The sequence below is a fragment of the Falco biarmicus genome, chromosome 7 (assembly GCF_023638135.1).
Source record: "Falco biarmicus isolate bFalBia1 chromosome 7, bFalBia1.pri, whole genome shotgun sequence".
Taxonomy (NCBI): Eukaryota; Metazoa; Chordata; class Aves; order Falconiformes; family Falconidae; genus Falco; species Falco biarmicus.
The window spans coordinates 57,310,513-57,325,880 of record NC_079294.1 but is presented as its reverse complement, the minus strand read 5'-3'; the positions used below and the strand labels follow the sequence as shown (position 1 = coordinate 57,325,880).

The 15,368-nt window shown below is 36.2% G+C and overlaps 1 protein-coding gene across 11 annotated transcripts in view; it reads left to right on the top strand.

Moving 5' to 3' along the window:
* The window catches only part of DMXL2 (Dmx like 2), a 55,160-nt gene that overhangs the window by 14,633 nt on the left and 25,159 nt on the right, over positions 1-15,368 (top strand). For all 11 annotated transcript variants that reach the window (XM_056345395.1, XM_056345389.1, XM_056345385.1 and 8 more), the window contains exons 7-19: positions 576-754; positions 1,452-1,635; positions 2,643-2,817; positions 3,582-3,815; positions 4,931-5,208; positions 5,397-6,093; positions 7,778-7,899; positions 8,960-9,049; positions 10,437-10,554; positions 11,285-11,404; positions 11,870-12,097; positions 12,797-14,476; positions 14,776-14,886. In XM_056345395.1, the coding sequence (XP_056201370.1) occupies positions 576-754; positions 1,452-1,635; positions 2,643-2,817; positions 3,582-3,815; positions 4,931-5,208; positions 5,397-6,093; positions 7,778-7,899; positions 8,960-9,049; positions 10,437-10,554; positions 11,285-11,404; positions 11,870-12,097; positions 12,797-14,476; positions 14,776-14,886 (4,216 nt within the window). The remainder of the gene's footprint in view (positions 1-575; positions 755-1,451; positions 1,636-2,642; positions 2,818-3,581; positions 3,816-4,930; positions 5,209-5,396; positions 6,094-7,777; positions 7,900-8,959; positions 9,050-10,436; positions 10,555-11,284; positions 11,405-11,869; positions 12,098-12,796; positions 14,477-14,775; positions 14,887-15,368) is intronic.

Genomic DNA, 15,368 nt, shown 5'->3' with positions numbered 1-15,368 from the left:
GTGCCCAACCATTCAAGCCAGGAAGGTAGCATAGCTTGTGCTGGTAAAGGCCAAGGTTGTAATATGCATCTGCTCCTCCGTTGTGTGCCTATGCTCAGTGGGTGCAGCGCTTTCCATGAGTCAGGTGTCCTGTGCATGGGAACAAAGAGGGACTTACAGTATGAATTGTCTCAGTGGAGAAATTGACTGTTAATGAGCTTCATATTGTAGCATGAGTAGCAGCCTATTTCTGGCTTCTATCTTTGCGGGGAAATGGACATTTAAGCATGCTTATGTGCTATGCGGAAAATGCATAGTGAACCCAGAGAAAAGAAGTAGGACTGGAAGAAACATACCTTATGGGAGTGATGTGTTGTCAGCAGAATATTTCTTTAGCCTGCATTCCAGGATGCCATAAATTAAATAAGTGGTCTCAGAAAGGGCTTGTCTGAAAAACTGCAAATAGTTTTGGACCACAGATCCAGTTTTTCATGAAAGATACCAGAACAGCAGTTTCCTTATTATTTGGGATTTTGGTTTTGTGACATTTTTAATTATAGCTAGCTAACTCCGTGGTTTTTTATTACTTTACCTAGGATGACTGCCTCTTGAAGGTTTGGTACCCTATGACTGGTTGGAAGTCATCTCTTCTGCCCCAAGAGAATGAAGAAAAGAAAAAAAGCTCGGGGGTTGTCCAGTTCTCATTTGTTTATTTGGCACATCCTCGAGCAGTGACAGGATTTTCATGGCGGAACATTAGCAAGTACATGCCCAGGTGTGAAAGTTTTTGTTTTTTAAAAAAACAAGCAAGCCTTTGACTAAGTATTTTTTAATACTGTGCTTAAAGTTTGGCCGTCAGGAACATAGATTTCTCAGGTTATACTTCAAAGAAAAACATATCAACATCTTCCCATAAGCTTCTGTATTACCTACTGCAATAACAATAGTCATGTTGACAGGTGAGATTTATTCTAAAATATGGTCTAAACTTCAGTGCCTTCTCAAGTTATGCCAGGAAGCATGGATGGTAAGGCTTTTTCTTCAACAAATGGTGCTATGACATTGGAAATAAAATATTTTTTAAAATTATTAGTGTTTAGTAAGCCATCTTTTGCACCTTTTTGTATACAGGGGTTTAGTTGTTCAATTTCACTATTTGTTATTCAGTAAAATTTATGCATTCTTCACATAGTCCAGCAAGTGAGATAGTTTAGGCATAACTACAGTTTTATAATAACTGCTGCATTTATCAGATAATAACCATTCCCTGTTCATGTGCACTCTTGCCAATAATCTATGGGTTTATCAGCATGCTAAAAACCACTACTGACATAAAACCTTCAGTTAGAGGAGAGGCAGAAATTTGGATGAAACAATAACTACTAAATAGTTGTACGCTCCCCTAATTTGTGCTGCGTCCATATAGCTAATTTACTTATATTGGGTAGTAACCATAATATGTCTATTGTTAGGGGTCTGGTCTGTAATGTGTTACTCACATCATGTCTTGATGGCATCTGCCGGCTATGGGCAGAGACGCTGTTACCAGAAGATACTCTTCTTGGTGAGCAGATCTGTGAAACTAGCACTTCCAGCATTAGCAGCACCATCTCTCAATCTGGAAAGCAAAAGGACAAAATACAGCATGCACTAGAGGTACAAGTAAATACTTACTTTGTCATTTCTTTATTTCAAGATTCTTAAATATTTCAAGCAGGTAGAAATCTAAGAATGTGTATTATCTAGTTTATATAAGCATAACAGGATAGTCTGAATTATTTCACATCAGTTTTTGAAAGTCTACTGCTAAACATTGAAGAAGTCAGAGACCTTGCAATTCTGAACCTAAGCTCTGTATTCCTAAAACTGAATATACTTTTTCTATAGCTAACTAATAGTGATGGGAAGAGACAGTGTTTAACGAGGAATAGTAAATGATGGTTTCATTCTGAGTGGGTCTGGAACTCTGTAATTGTGAAAACAGTGGAAGCAGTAAAGTTTTGGGGTTTTGTAATTGTTAGTTATCTGATTTGATAATTGCATTTCCAAAAGGTGGTATCATGGGTCTCTAAATTTCAGTGGCAGTCATGTAAAGTCTTTTAGGTTTTCCCTTACTGTGAACTTCTCAATATAAAATCCAAGAAAGCAAAACCAAAAAAAACCAACCACCCCACCACTCATTTGTAGACTATTACAATCAGACCAAGTTTTTACTTCTTACATATCATGACCATCAACAAAGAGGGAGAGTGGAACCAAGTATGCTTTGAGCTGTTGAATCAGTTGTGCTCTCCACATGCTGTCAGCAGTTTTCCATTACACAAAAATAATTCATTATCAAATGATATTGCAAAAGTTACTGCTTGTAGATTGTTGTAATCTTGTTTAGGAATGTTACACAGAATAGTGCATACTTCTGTCTTCTTGTTGGAGCGGATATTAAAGGAACTTTCAAAAGACTGTTAGAACAGCTTTGCCTTTGACCAGAACTGATGTACATAAGTGTTACTAATCTCTGTTGAAACATGTTTAAAATAATCCTTTTGAAATTAGTCTTTACTTCTTAAGTAGAAGGAAGTTAAAAAGCTTTAGGCTTTGTGTAAGTATGAATTTTTACCTTACTGTTTTCTAGTATTTAATTTATTTTTTTATAACTGTACTAGACAATTCACCATTTGAAAAATATGAGAAAAGGACAAAGGAGATCTTCAGTTCTTGTTACCCACACAGATGTATTGCCAGATCAGCAGGGTACTCATGAAGTTCAGCGTCACATTTCACATCACGCAAATGCACTTGGTCACTTTCATATAGCAGCAAGCATCAACCCTAATACAGGTGAAATAAAATAATTTATTAACCTATAATATATTTGCACAAAATGAAAAAAAAAAGGGGGGGGGGGGGGGGGCTGAGGTTCACATCTTTGCTTTGCTTAAGCAAATACAGGGAATTTGTAGGACGACTGTTGTTTCACAAGTCTGTTACTTGGCGTATAGTTTTGTAAGACAAATGAGGCTGAATTTATTCTGAATAACTTCAGCACTTTTAAAATCCAATTAAATTCATCTTTACATATCAGAAAGCAAGAGAAACCTAAATTTCAAGTCTGCTTGGTGGTGTTTGGATTTTGGGAAGCAATGGTTTATGATGAATAGTATTTGCATCCTACAGAATATGTACTGAATGGTAAAAGTTATACCAGACTTTTTGGCAGGAAACAGCTGCTTTTTATAGAGTAATGCAGCCTGTTTTAAACCAGGAAAAGATTAAAGGGCAATCATGTACCTTACCTAAGATCTGTATGAAATGACAGCACTGCAACATATGAAACTGAGCAATTAGAACTGTTGAGTATCATTTTCCATTCATATAAAAATCAATTTTCATGTAAATTTATTGATGTTAAACTATCTTTACTTTTTTTAATTACAAGTGCATGTAGAAATTTGATCTGCATCTTACTTTTCTAATCTTACAGGCAAAAATTGTTCTCTCTAAAATAAGTTAAATGTCTTAATTAAGAAATCTCTGTGTGTGTATATATGTAAAGATGAGCAGTTTAATATATAGCTTTTTTATTTGTTTAAAAATGTCCACAGATATTCCATCAGTCTTGGCTGGAACAGCTTTTAATATAGATGAAGGAAATGGAGGCTTCGTTGTTCACTGGTTGAATAATAAAGAGTTTAATTTTACATCCTCTATTGAAGTATTTATGCAGCGTCTCAGAAAAATTTCTGAACAACAACTAGAACAAGATTTTGATGCTGAGGTTGAAGAGGAAGAAGAAATGGAAGAAAGAGAGAGAGGTTTACATATGAAATTAGATCATGGTTAGTAATACTGAGAAATGTAGCACAAGAATTATTTTTGAAGCACATTAATGCAATAACACAATTATTTAGCACAAGTATTGTAAGTACTAACATTTTATCACTAATCTAAAATAAGTAAACATTTACAGCTGAAATTTTGGCTGCTGTAATTGTAGGCATGAAAAAAATCCATGATGTACTCTCTGTTGGAACACAATAGTTTATATACAAGGTGAAAAAGACAGGTAGCTTTTGTCTTTCACTTCCATTTTGGATGTATTCCACTGAGGTATGAAATTACGACTAAGACCTGCTCTCTATTTACTTTACAATCTGATTGTCAGTAATGACACACCGATTTATGGTAAGCTTTAAGAAGGGTTAGACATAGCTCCATTTTAATGCTTCCAGTGCTGGTAAGACTTAAATCTTAAACCTTAGATCACCTGATGATCCCAACTGTAGCTGTTCACAATGGAGGGACATATTTTGAAATTAATGTTGGAAAATATATCCTACCAGAAATACTTTACACTGCTGTGGGAGAGTTACTTGGCCAGTAAGAATGTGTAAAAATAAATCTTCTATGGAAATGTCCCGGGGTTAAACCACAAGAAACCAGTAAGACCAATTAGTGATAGTAAACTGATGATACATTGTGTCATTTATAATGCTTAGGTTCTTAAAATCTAGATTACCAATGCAGTAAAGTGTGTGATAATTCTTCCTGAACGTGCAATACGTACTATTTCATCAATGATTACATGCCATATATTTCATTATTACCTTATAAATACAACACACACCCCCACATTAATTTGGAACCAGCATTCATATAAAATGTGTGGGTTTATATAATTGACCAAAATAGTCTTAGGCAGGGCATTACTCTTAAGTATCTGTATTTTTACAGTTATATTTATTACTACTTGTATTGCATAAAGCAATAGTCAAAGGCCAGAGCCTCACATTTATGTACAGACAGACCAAAGAAAGATGTTTCTACTCTCAATGTGCATGAATGTTCTTATCTGATAGTACTACTAGCAAGTTAAAAAATCCCGTGTTTTGAATAGAAACTGAAAGAGAAATCTTTGCAATGGATAAAATAGCACATTTCTTTTTTGTTGCAGACTTGTCTATAGATAGAGAATCAGAGACAGGGACTGGTACAGGCTCTTCAGAACATGAAGATGGAGAAAGAGAGGGAAGCCCTAAAACATCTCTACTAGCAGGCCCATGCATGCCTCTTCCAACAGTTTTGTTAGATCGGAAAATTGAGTTGCTCCTAACTGAATGGAACAGAAATCCAGACATGCTTTTTACTATCCATCCTGTTGATGGTACCTTTTTGGTGTGGCATGTGAAATACTTGGATGAATACACTCCAGGCATCTTTCGACAAGTTCAGGTATTGTATATTTGAAATTGTTTCAGTATTTATGATCTTAATCAACAATCATTCTGTCCTTTCTTTTATATCTGAACATCAGTAAGAATTTAAGTCTTCCTGTGAAACAGCTAACATTTATTCAGACTTACACTGAGTTGTTGCTATTCTAATTTTCTTTTTTTTTGTTTGTTTGTTGTTTTTTTTAGGTTTCATTTTCTTCTAGGATTCCTGTTGCATTTCCATCAGGAGATGCTAGTTCTCTTAGCAAAAATATTATGATGTATGCTTGCCCTGTCTTTGTAAAAGATAACAGTAATGGTGTACATCAGAAGACAATGGACTTTCCAGATAAGACTCTAGCAAGTAAAGGACCAAGCTCTGCCCAGGACAGTGCAAATGTGAATATAATTTCTCCCATAGTAATGATGATTTCCAAACATATAGATGGCTCTCTAAATCAATGGGCAGTTACTTTTGCTGATAAATCAGCTTTTACTACTGTGCTAACTGTATCACATAAGTTTAGGTACTGTGGTCACCGTTTTCATCTCAATGATCTAGCTTGCCACTCTGTTTTACCATTGCTGCTAACATCTTCTCACCATAATGCTCTGTTAACTCCTGAATCAGACAGTTGCTGGGACTCTGACAGGATAAACAGAATAATGGATCCTATTAAACATGTGAAAGGTTCTTCTAGGCAGCAACTTAAAAATGCAGCAACTCGTACATTCCATGATCCAAATGCAATCTATAGTGAACTGATTCTATGGCGTGTAGACCCTATTGGACCTTTGTCATACACTGGAGGAGTATCTGAATTGGCTCGAATTAACTCTCTTCATACCTCCGCTTTCTCTAACGTAGCCTGGCTTCCAACACTTATTCCCAGCTATTGCCTTGGTGAGTATACTTACTATGTTTCCATATAGAGTTAACACTGTGAGTCATAGAATTAATTTGTTAAAATAAATTACTATTGTATTGTATTTGGAGTATATTTATATTAACTTTTCAGCAATTTCCTTGCATTATGCAAATTAAGCATTTTTATTTCATTTGAGGCTAAGCCACTCCAAAATGTTTCATCTGGTCTGAGTGTGTCTGTAGTTACTGTGGATCAGCAGACATTCAGTAACTTCTTTGTGTGAGGAAGCAATCATTGCTTTCACACAGAACAAGACTATCCCTTTCCTCAGTGCTTTAGGCAGCTTCACTGAGTGGTCCATGCATTGACGTGGTATTAATAATACAGATGCTCCAATGACTTGGGCATCTGGGTTGTTGGCCATATACAGCTGCAGGAGGCAGCGAGTTGAACTAAACTGGTATTTGGACCACTTGACCGTCTGAATCATTGGGAAAGATTTTCAGCCAAAATTTACAGTAGCAAAATCTTTTAACATGCTGGCTAAGAACTCTGCTTAGAAGATCCTAAAACAATACCAAAATTCTTCAGGTTATCAGTGGTTTACAGAAGTCCAGCTAGAACACGGAGTATTTTTAAAGAAAGACTACATTATCTTCACAGAACCGCAGACAATGTTTTTTCAGAGGTCAGGCAGTACAACATCTGATGCGTAATGCCCTAGGACAATTCTTTGGGGTTTGTATTTAATTTTAGGGCTTTCTCTTGCAGTTAGGATAATTGTCTGTAGAAATGTTACTCCATTGAGCCCCTCAGATATTTATTTTTGAGTTATCACAAAGATGCTTTTGTAGTAGTTGTCATCTTTGTATACAGCACTAAAAATGTCATTTTGCGCTGGATGTAACATTAAATTTTATACTAATAGTGCCAGGTTATTTTATTATGCTAAGGCAAGCCTGACCTTTGCAATGATTAAATGGGTGTCAAAGATGTTATACAACCTCAAAAATCCTAAATAATAAATGCGTAACATATCTTTGGTTTAAAATAGAATAAATAGGTTTACTCTGCTCACACAGTAACATTCTGTGCTGTCTGAATCTCACAAAGCTTTCTAAACAAAAATAACTAGTTGTTTTCCTCTTATAATGTAAGATGAAAATGTTTATTAGAATAGAAAACCTTGTGTCAAGCCTGTTCTACACACAGTAGAGAAGTAAACAAGCCCCTCTGTTAGTTTTTAGTATGTTATTCACTACTGCAGATATATTTCTCCCTCCACTTCTGCATCTGCACTTTTAAGGGGAGTGTAAAAGGGAATAGTCATAGAAGTTAATTTTATCCAAAGAGCCTAGAGACAGTAAACAAGGAAAAAAGTTACAGCTAATATAGCTTCCTGAACAGTATACCTTAGAGTCCTACTCCAAATCATCGCTGGCAATCTGGGGAAGCTAGTTAGCCGTTCCAAGCACCTCCTTAGAGGTGACAGTGAAAAGAACGTAACCACATTAAGGAGTGGCAGCATTCCCTTACGTGCACTACATACTGATTTTTACATGTGTGTAAACATAAATGAATTCTGCTTTTATTAATCAACTTTCATGATGAGTTTCAGTTACGTAAATGAGCAGAAAGGGAGTTATTTCAAAGTTCAACTACTTGATGCCATTTGACTGCCATTTTTTTTTAACTATGAAATTTTGTGTTTTCTATTAGGTACTTACTGCAACTCTGCTAGTGCTTGCTTTGTGGCATCAGATGGCAAAAACCTGAGACTCTATCAAGCTGTTGTAGATGCCCGAAAACTTCTAGATGAATTATCTGACCCTGAATCATCTGTAAGTTTTAGGTAGCAATGGTTTGAAAGTATTAAAATAAAACTAATTCAGCTAACTTTTTTTCCCCTCCAGTGGTTTGTCTTCACTTGGTTCTGTGTAATTTTTGTGCCATTTCATGTATTCTTACTACATTCTTACTACACATTATACCTTGCGTAATTACATGTTTTGTAGCTGTCTAGAAATGTTATCAGACAGAAATGCAGCTGCTGCTGCTAACAGTGGCTGGACTGAAACAAAATTGTCCTGACAGGTTTCCCCAACAGGATTTCTTTCATTGCCCTCTCAAAAGAGGGGAGTCAAGAGTAAGTGGGAAGGTGAGGACAGAAGAGCAAGACTTTGGTGTATCCACCTAAGTTACATTTATGTATGAGGAAGGGTAGAGATGGTGGGATATGAGGAAATCAGTAGGTTATTGCTAAGGGTAATATTAGTTCTTACTTTTTCTGTAATAAGCAGTTTTTTCATCCTTTTTTCTTTCATTTCTATGATTTAAAGCAAAGTAAAGCCAGACCTGGCACTGTTATTGTATAAAGAAGCACATCCTTCCTATTTTTTTTTCCATTCTTCTGGTATTTGATAAACTATCCTACAAGATAAAGCCTGTCAGTATTCAGATCAGTCTGAGGAAACTGTTCTAGGAGCGATGATTGTGCGCATTCCAGCATAAATTAAGAGCCTTCAGTTTATATATAATCTTTACTGATTTATTTCTTGTGTTGTGACAAAACCTGAAAATTTTGTTTAAAGTGAAGCAATATATTTCAGTTTTTCATGGCACAGATACTATGTTATGTTATGAAAGGATAAATCTTTAAATAAACAAGATTTGGTTTCCATAAAAACTGGTGTGCTAACCCCATGGATAGCTGCAGACTCATAACAGTGCAAATGTCTTGATAAACGCATTATTCATAAGTGCCAAAATGACAACAGGAAGAAATCTGTTATGATTTATGGCCACAAGGATAATTAAAGCATCAGTTTATTGTAAATGACAGCAATTTCCTTCTGTCTCAAAGAAAAATATACTAACCTTTCTCATTTTGCTCTGTTTCAGAAACTTATTGGGGAAGTGTTTAACATTGTGAGCCAACAATCTACTGCTCGACCAGGATGCATTATTGAACTTGATGCAATAACAAATAAAGTAAATAAATTGTTAACTCTTTAAGGGTATCACATAAAGGTGTTTAGTAGTTGTGGCTGTTAATTAACCTGTTTAGAAGTCTGTTTAGAAGAGGTAAAAGACATGACATTTCTCTATGGTGATGAATGCCTTGAATTTTTCTGGATGTTGAGATACCTGGAACATTTTAGTCAAGATAGCTTTCTTTTAGCTGCTAGGAGCCCAAAGCCCCAAAGTTGTCAGCGTAACAATATTTTCTAAACATAAATCTTGATGAAAACAAAACTTAACTAGAGACTGGTTTACAAACCATTCTAATTTAACGGGGGGAAAAACCCCAACCAAACAATCCCCCTCAAATAAACAAAAAGGTGAACAATATTAAAAAAACCCCAAACCTAAAAACTAGACCTAACTATTCTAAAGCATAGGAATCATAGCCATGTACGACTCCAGATTTTTTTTTTGTCTGTCTTGTAAGAAAAATTTCCATCTGTTAGCTATAAATTTCAAACAATGAGGAAGTAGTATTATTTATACCTTGTTCTTACTTACAGTTATTTTGATCATACATGTTCCATTGCTATTTTCTGTTAGGAAGCAGCCTGTGAAAACAGTGTGTTTTGCCATTTCCTAATTAGCCATCTGGATGTTTTTGACATGTATAAAGAAGTATTTCTCAATAGATTTCCATGTCTTTGAAGTATTAATCACATAGGATCTTCAATTTTGAGTTCAGATTTACAAACTATTTTTCTAAAACTTTTATAGATTAGTACAGGAAATACTCTCTTTCCATGTTTCTCTGGAAAAAGGGTGTTCTGCAACATGGAAACTTTACCATCACTGTCTTTGGGGGACATATTTTTCCGTGGCTGCAGGAGAGGATTTCACTGCCAGCAGCTTCCTTTATAAAGAGGTGGAGGTACTGCAAAGAAATCTGTTGCTGTCAGGAAGGACAGCTGTTGAGATATCCAAGAGAAGGAAAATCTGTAATTCATTCCCTTTTTTAGATTTCTCAAGCAAATCACTGCAGACATGTCTTCCCACTGAAGAGGGATAAAGTCTTAAGAGGTTTTGCCACTGTCATTTATTCAATGCCTAAAGAAATAAAAACCATATACTAATGCATTTGTCAATAACTGTGGCAAAATATGTCATTACAGAATTTGTCTAGCATGATAGATCTCAGGGAAATTATTTGAATATACAAACATTCAGGTTCTAGAATATGCTTTTCTTAATATAAGAGGAAAATGGTTAGTTTTCCAGATGCATTAAAATAATTTTCAACACTATAAAAGAAAGTGATCCTCTTCGGTAGCTAGATTGCACAAAGGAAATAATTGCATTATTACAAAATGTTGCTATACTCTTCTGGAAGTGTAACTATTGCTTAATGTTTCAGTGTGGTTCAAACACACAATTGCTTCATGTCTTTCAAGAAGACTTCATTTTGGGATACAAACCACATAAGGAAGATGTGGAAGGGAAGGAAACTGAGATATTTTTCCAGCCATCACAAGGTATACCATAAAAATAACTAATATGTATGAAGTAAGTACTGAAAATGTTCTTAAGGACTAGTGAAATCTAGCCAGCATATGCTACGTCCCTTTTTAATGAGAATCTGCAGAATTTAGTAAAATGGCTGTTTCACGTTGGTCATATGAATTGTTGTTTACCTGGTAACCGTAAACAAAGGCATTCTATTTTGCATAGAGTGAAACATTTGAATTTACATGACAAAGTCCATTTTTCAAAATGCTCTGTTACATATAAAAAACTATTAAAAAATAGAACAAAAGTGTATTTTCTGCATCAGTATGTAATCCCAGGTGATAAGGTGAATACACCTGACTCCCAACTTAATACAAGGGAAAGTAACTAGGGAATTTGGTAGTAGAATTAAAATTTTAAACGAAAAAGGAAGAAAAAGGGCAGGTAGAAAAGAGTAATTTAGCAAAACAGTTCAAACTGACTGGGAAGGCAAATATATGTAATAAATTAGACTTGCCACTAATACTCAGGTTGTCTGTAAGTCAGTCTGTCTCTTTGTTTCTGTAATTCTTCCATAGCCATAAACAAAACGTCAATTAAAAAATACTGTCAATGACACTGTTTGAGTATTTTGTTTTATAATCACGCAATTTTTTTTCAAATGGGGAAAAAGTATCAGTTTTTAATGTCTTCTGTTATTGAAAGTTCTTTGTTGAATGTAAACTTCATGATAGTGATAATATGTTTAAATTACAGGGTATCGTCCACCACCTTTCTCAGAAAAGTTCTACCTAGTAGTAATTGAAAAAGATAGTAATGGCTGCTCTGTTCTTCAGATGTGGCATCTTCACCTCAAATCTGTGCAAGCCTGTTTAGGTGAGTGAGTGACTCTAATTTTCTTAGAGACAGACACTTCTTTCATATTATTTGAAATAAGGGCTTAGTGGTTGATTTTAAAACAAATTGTGCCACATTTGTCAAGCAGAAGCCTCAGAGTCAGGAATCTTCAGAACAATTTGTCAATGCAATAGAAGTACGATTCCTTACAGACATTGGTTGCATTCTATACCAATAGCGATATAAAAATTTCTTGATAGGATGAGCGTGTACTTACACACTGGAACCTTTATTTAAACTGTCAGTATTTCAGAATGTTACGGGTATCTTAAAACAAATAGTCACAGCATGCAATGAAACTAACACATTTTGCACACATCATATAATTATTTTCAGTGTAATTTATGCACTGCTAAAATAATAAATCTGATTGTAGTATATTCATGCCTTGTCCTTTGAAACAATTTTTTTAACACTGTTGGCATTTTTTTTATATATATATAGCAAAACCAACAGAAGTTACATCATCAGAGAATAAGCTTAGTGTACCTGAGCAAAAGACTGTGGATTCCTCTCCAGATATATCACCTGGTATAAGTCCCATTCCACGATCTTCATCAATTGCTAATCTTCAGACTGCTAGTAAACTCATTCTGAGTTCCAGACTTGTGTATAGCCAACCTCTGGATCTTCCTGTTGGTGTAGAAGTAATAAGAGCAACTCCTTCAGCAGGTAAATGTAACTTTTTTTCTATCCCGTTGGTCCACTAATTTACCTCCTAGTTTATAGGATTGTATTTCCTCAGCCTGTCACATTCTAATTTAGTGATAGAGGCAATGCAGGACTAAAAAGACTCTTTCAAATCATTGTGTCCATGTCATGTTACCCTTTCATACATGTATCAAGTCCCCACAGGAAAGCTCTAAAAGCCCCAATAGTTGGAAACCTAACTTCTAGTCTGAATTTATTAACGAACAATTTATACTCACTTGTTCTTCTGCCAGCATTAACGTGCTGGGTGTTTGTTTGGGGTTTTTTTACCTGATGTACTTACACTTCCTGTTTCTCTGTTTTTCTATGTCTCTCCTGTCTTCCCCACTCCGCCTTAGGTTTCATTTTGGTAGGCTAGATGAACCTAATCTTAACTTCTTTAATCTCATCTGATTAAGACTTTCGAACACCCCTTCTTGGAATTAGTTCAGTTTCGGCTTATTTTCTTTGAATAGTGACCAGAAATGCAGATGAATAGTAATGTTCAAGCCGCAAGACTGTTACCAGCCTTAATACATTTGCCTTTACAACCTGGATTTATTTTTCTAATTTGGAGTTGGGTAAAGTTCTCTATCAGTAGTTAGACGGTGTTATGTCTGCCTTATTCATATAGGCATTCTACTTTATATTACTAAAAGGAAATGTTTTTTCTAACTTCAGGTCACCTGAGTTCTTCATCGATATACCCAGTCTGCCTTGCACCTTATTTGATAGTGACATCATGTTCAGACAGCAGAGTGCGGTTCTGGAGATGTACTGTAGAGACAGATCTAAACAGCAAAAATGAAGAAAGGGAAACATACCATTGGAGAAAATGGCCCTTAATGAATGATGAAGGAGAAGACAACAGCAGTACAGTGAGCATAGTAGGAAGGCCAGTTGCCGTTAGCTGTTCTTACACAGGACGTCTTGCAGTAGCGTACAAACAACCCATACAGCACAATGGTTTTGTTTCCAAAGAATTTTCCATGCATGTTTGTATACTGGAATGTGAGTCTACAGGAGGATCAGAATGGGTTTTGGAACAGACGATTCATCTGGATGATTTAGTTAAGGTTGGAAGCGTACTTGATTCGCGGGTCAGTGTAGATAGTAATTTATTTGTTTACAGTAAATCAGATGCTTTTTTGAATAAAGACAAATACCTGGTGCCCAGTATCAAGCATCTGGTGCACTTGGACTGGGTGTCAAAAGAAGACGGTTCACATATATTGACAGTTGGAGTTGGTGCCAACATCTTCATGTATGGAAGACTTTCGGGAATTGTAACGGATCAAACTAGCAGCAAAGAGGGAGTAGCTGTCATTACTTTACCACTAGGTGGAAGCATAAAACAAGGTATAAAGTCAAAGTGGGTGTTGCTTAGATCAATTGACTTGGTATCATCTGTAGATGGTACTCCTTCACTGCCTGTTTCTCTGTCCTGGGTGAGAGATGGCATACTGGTGGTGGGAATGGACTGTGAAATGCATGTTTATGCCCAATGGAAACATGCTGTCAAGTTTGGTGACGGAGAAAGCGATGTTTTTACTACTGAAGACTCAACAACACAAGACCCACTCAAAACAAGCTTGATAGCAAAGAAGACCAGTGTCATTGATGGGGCGGGTATTGTGGATGATGTTTTTGGCACTCCAACTGTAATCCAGGACGGTGGCCTTTTTGAAGCTGCTCATGTTCTTTCACCTACTCTACCCCAGTATCATCCAACCCAGTTATTAGAACTTATGGATCTGGGTAAAGTTCGTCGAGCCAAAGCCATTCTATCACATTTAGTTAAATGTATTGCAGGAGAAGTTGCAATAGTTAAAGACACAGAAGCTGGAGAAGGAACTGGTCCTAAACGCCACCTTTCTCGTACCATTAGTGTAAGCGGTAGTACTGCAAAGGATACCATCACAGCTGGAAAAGATGGTACTCGAGACTACACAGAGATAGACTCAATTCCCCCACTGCCACTGTATGCGCTGCTTGCTGCAGATCAAGATGCCACTTACGTTTCTGAAGAAACTTCTAAAATACCTCAGGGCTCTGAAGATCAGGCTAAGAGGAAAACAGAGGATCAGTACTCGGATCTGTTCCAGATTCAGCCTGTTACAACTGAAGACTTCATTGATTTTGAGCCTGAAAAGAGGGAGAGTAAATCGAAAGTTATTAACCTGTCACAGTATGGTCCGACTTACTTTGGCAGAGAACATGCTAGTGTCCTTTCAAGCCACCTGATGCACTCAAGTCTGCCAGGCCTCACTCGACTGGAGCAGATGTTCCTTGTTGCTTTGGCAGACACCGTGGCCACGACAAGCACTGAACTAGATGAGAACAGAGATAAGAATTACTCAGGTTAGTAACAGATATATTATTGAATTAACATTCTTGTTCTTCTCAGCAAATGTAAACTTAGTCCTTGGGTATTCTGGGATACCAAAGCTGAAAGCTAGCACCAGTCATTCAGATTAGATAAAGTAAGAAAGAAAAACGCTTAAGTATAAATCTCTACTTATATTTCATACATAATAACTGGTAGTTCAGGTTCTCAGCATGTTAAAAAACATACGTTCCTCACACTGCACGTGGCAAGTTGTATATATGCTTTTTGTAGTCATCTGCATGTTCAAAGGTCAGTATTTTATATTTCACAGGAAGAGATACCTTAGATGAATGTGGCTTACGGTATTTGTTGGCCATGCGCTTGCACACCTGCCTTCTAACATCACTCCCACCTCTATACCGAGTTCAACTGCTTCACCAAGGTAATTCTTAGAGCAAAGCATTGCTTTCATTTGGTCAACCCACTTGAGCTGATGGGATCTGGTTATGTTTGATTTATAATACTATGATATTTCTAATATCTGCATGTTAATTTTAGATTATATCTGTTCCATAAAGGCCCTTATCTTGTAAAGGTTTAGTATAGGCTAAACAAAAGTATAGCAGAAAAAGTATAGCTTTAGCACAGAAGGTAGATTCTGCCCATTCAGTTTGAGGCATGGATAAGTCTTCAGCCAGGTAACATAAAGATTGTGCATATATTTCTTTGTTTCTGCCAGAGGAGTGAACATACTGCTTTACATGACCATGGCTTTATCTTACCTTAAAGATTATGTTATTATTTTCATCACAACAGGTTTTTTTCCCTTGCTTAATCTGAGTAGATGTTGTTGTGAAATACAGGAAAGAAAAACAGATACCACCTAAACCACAGACAGAAAGGTTTCTGGCCCAGAATGGGTCT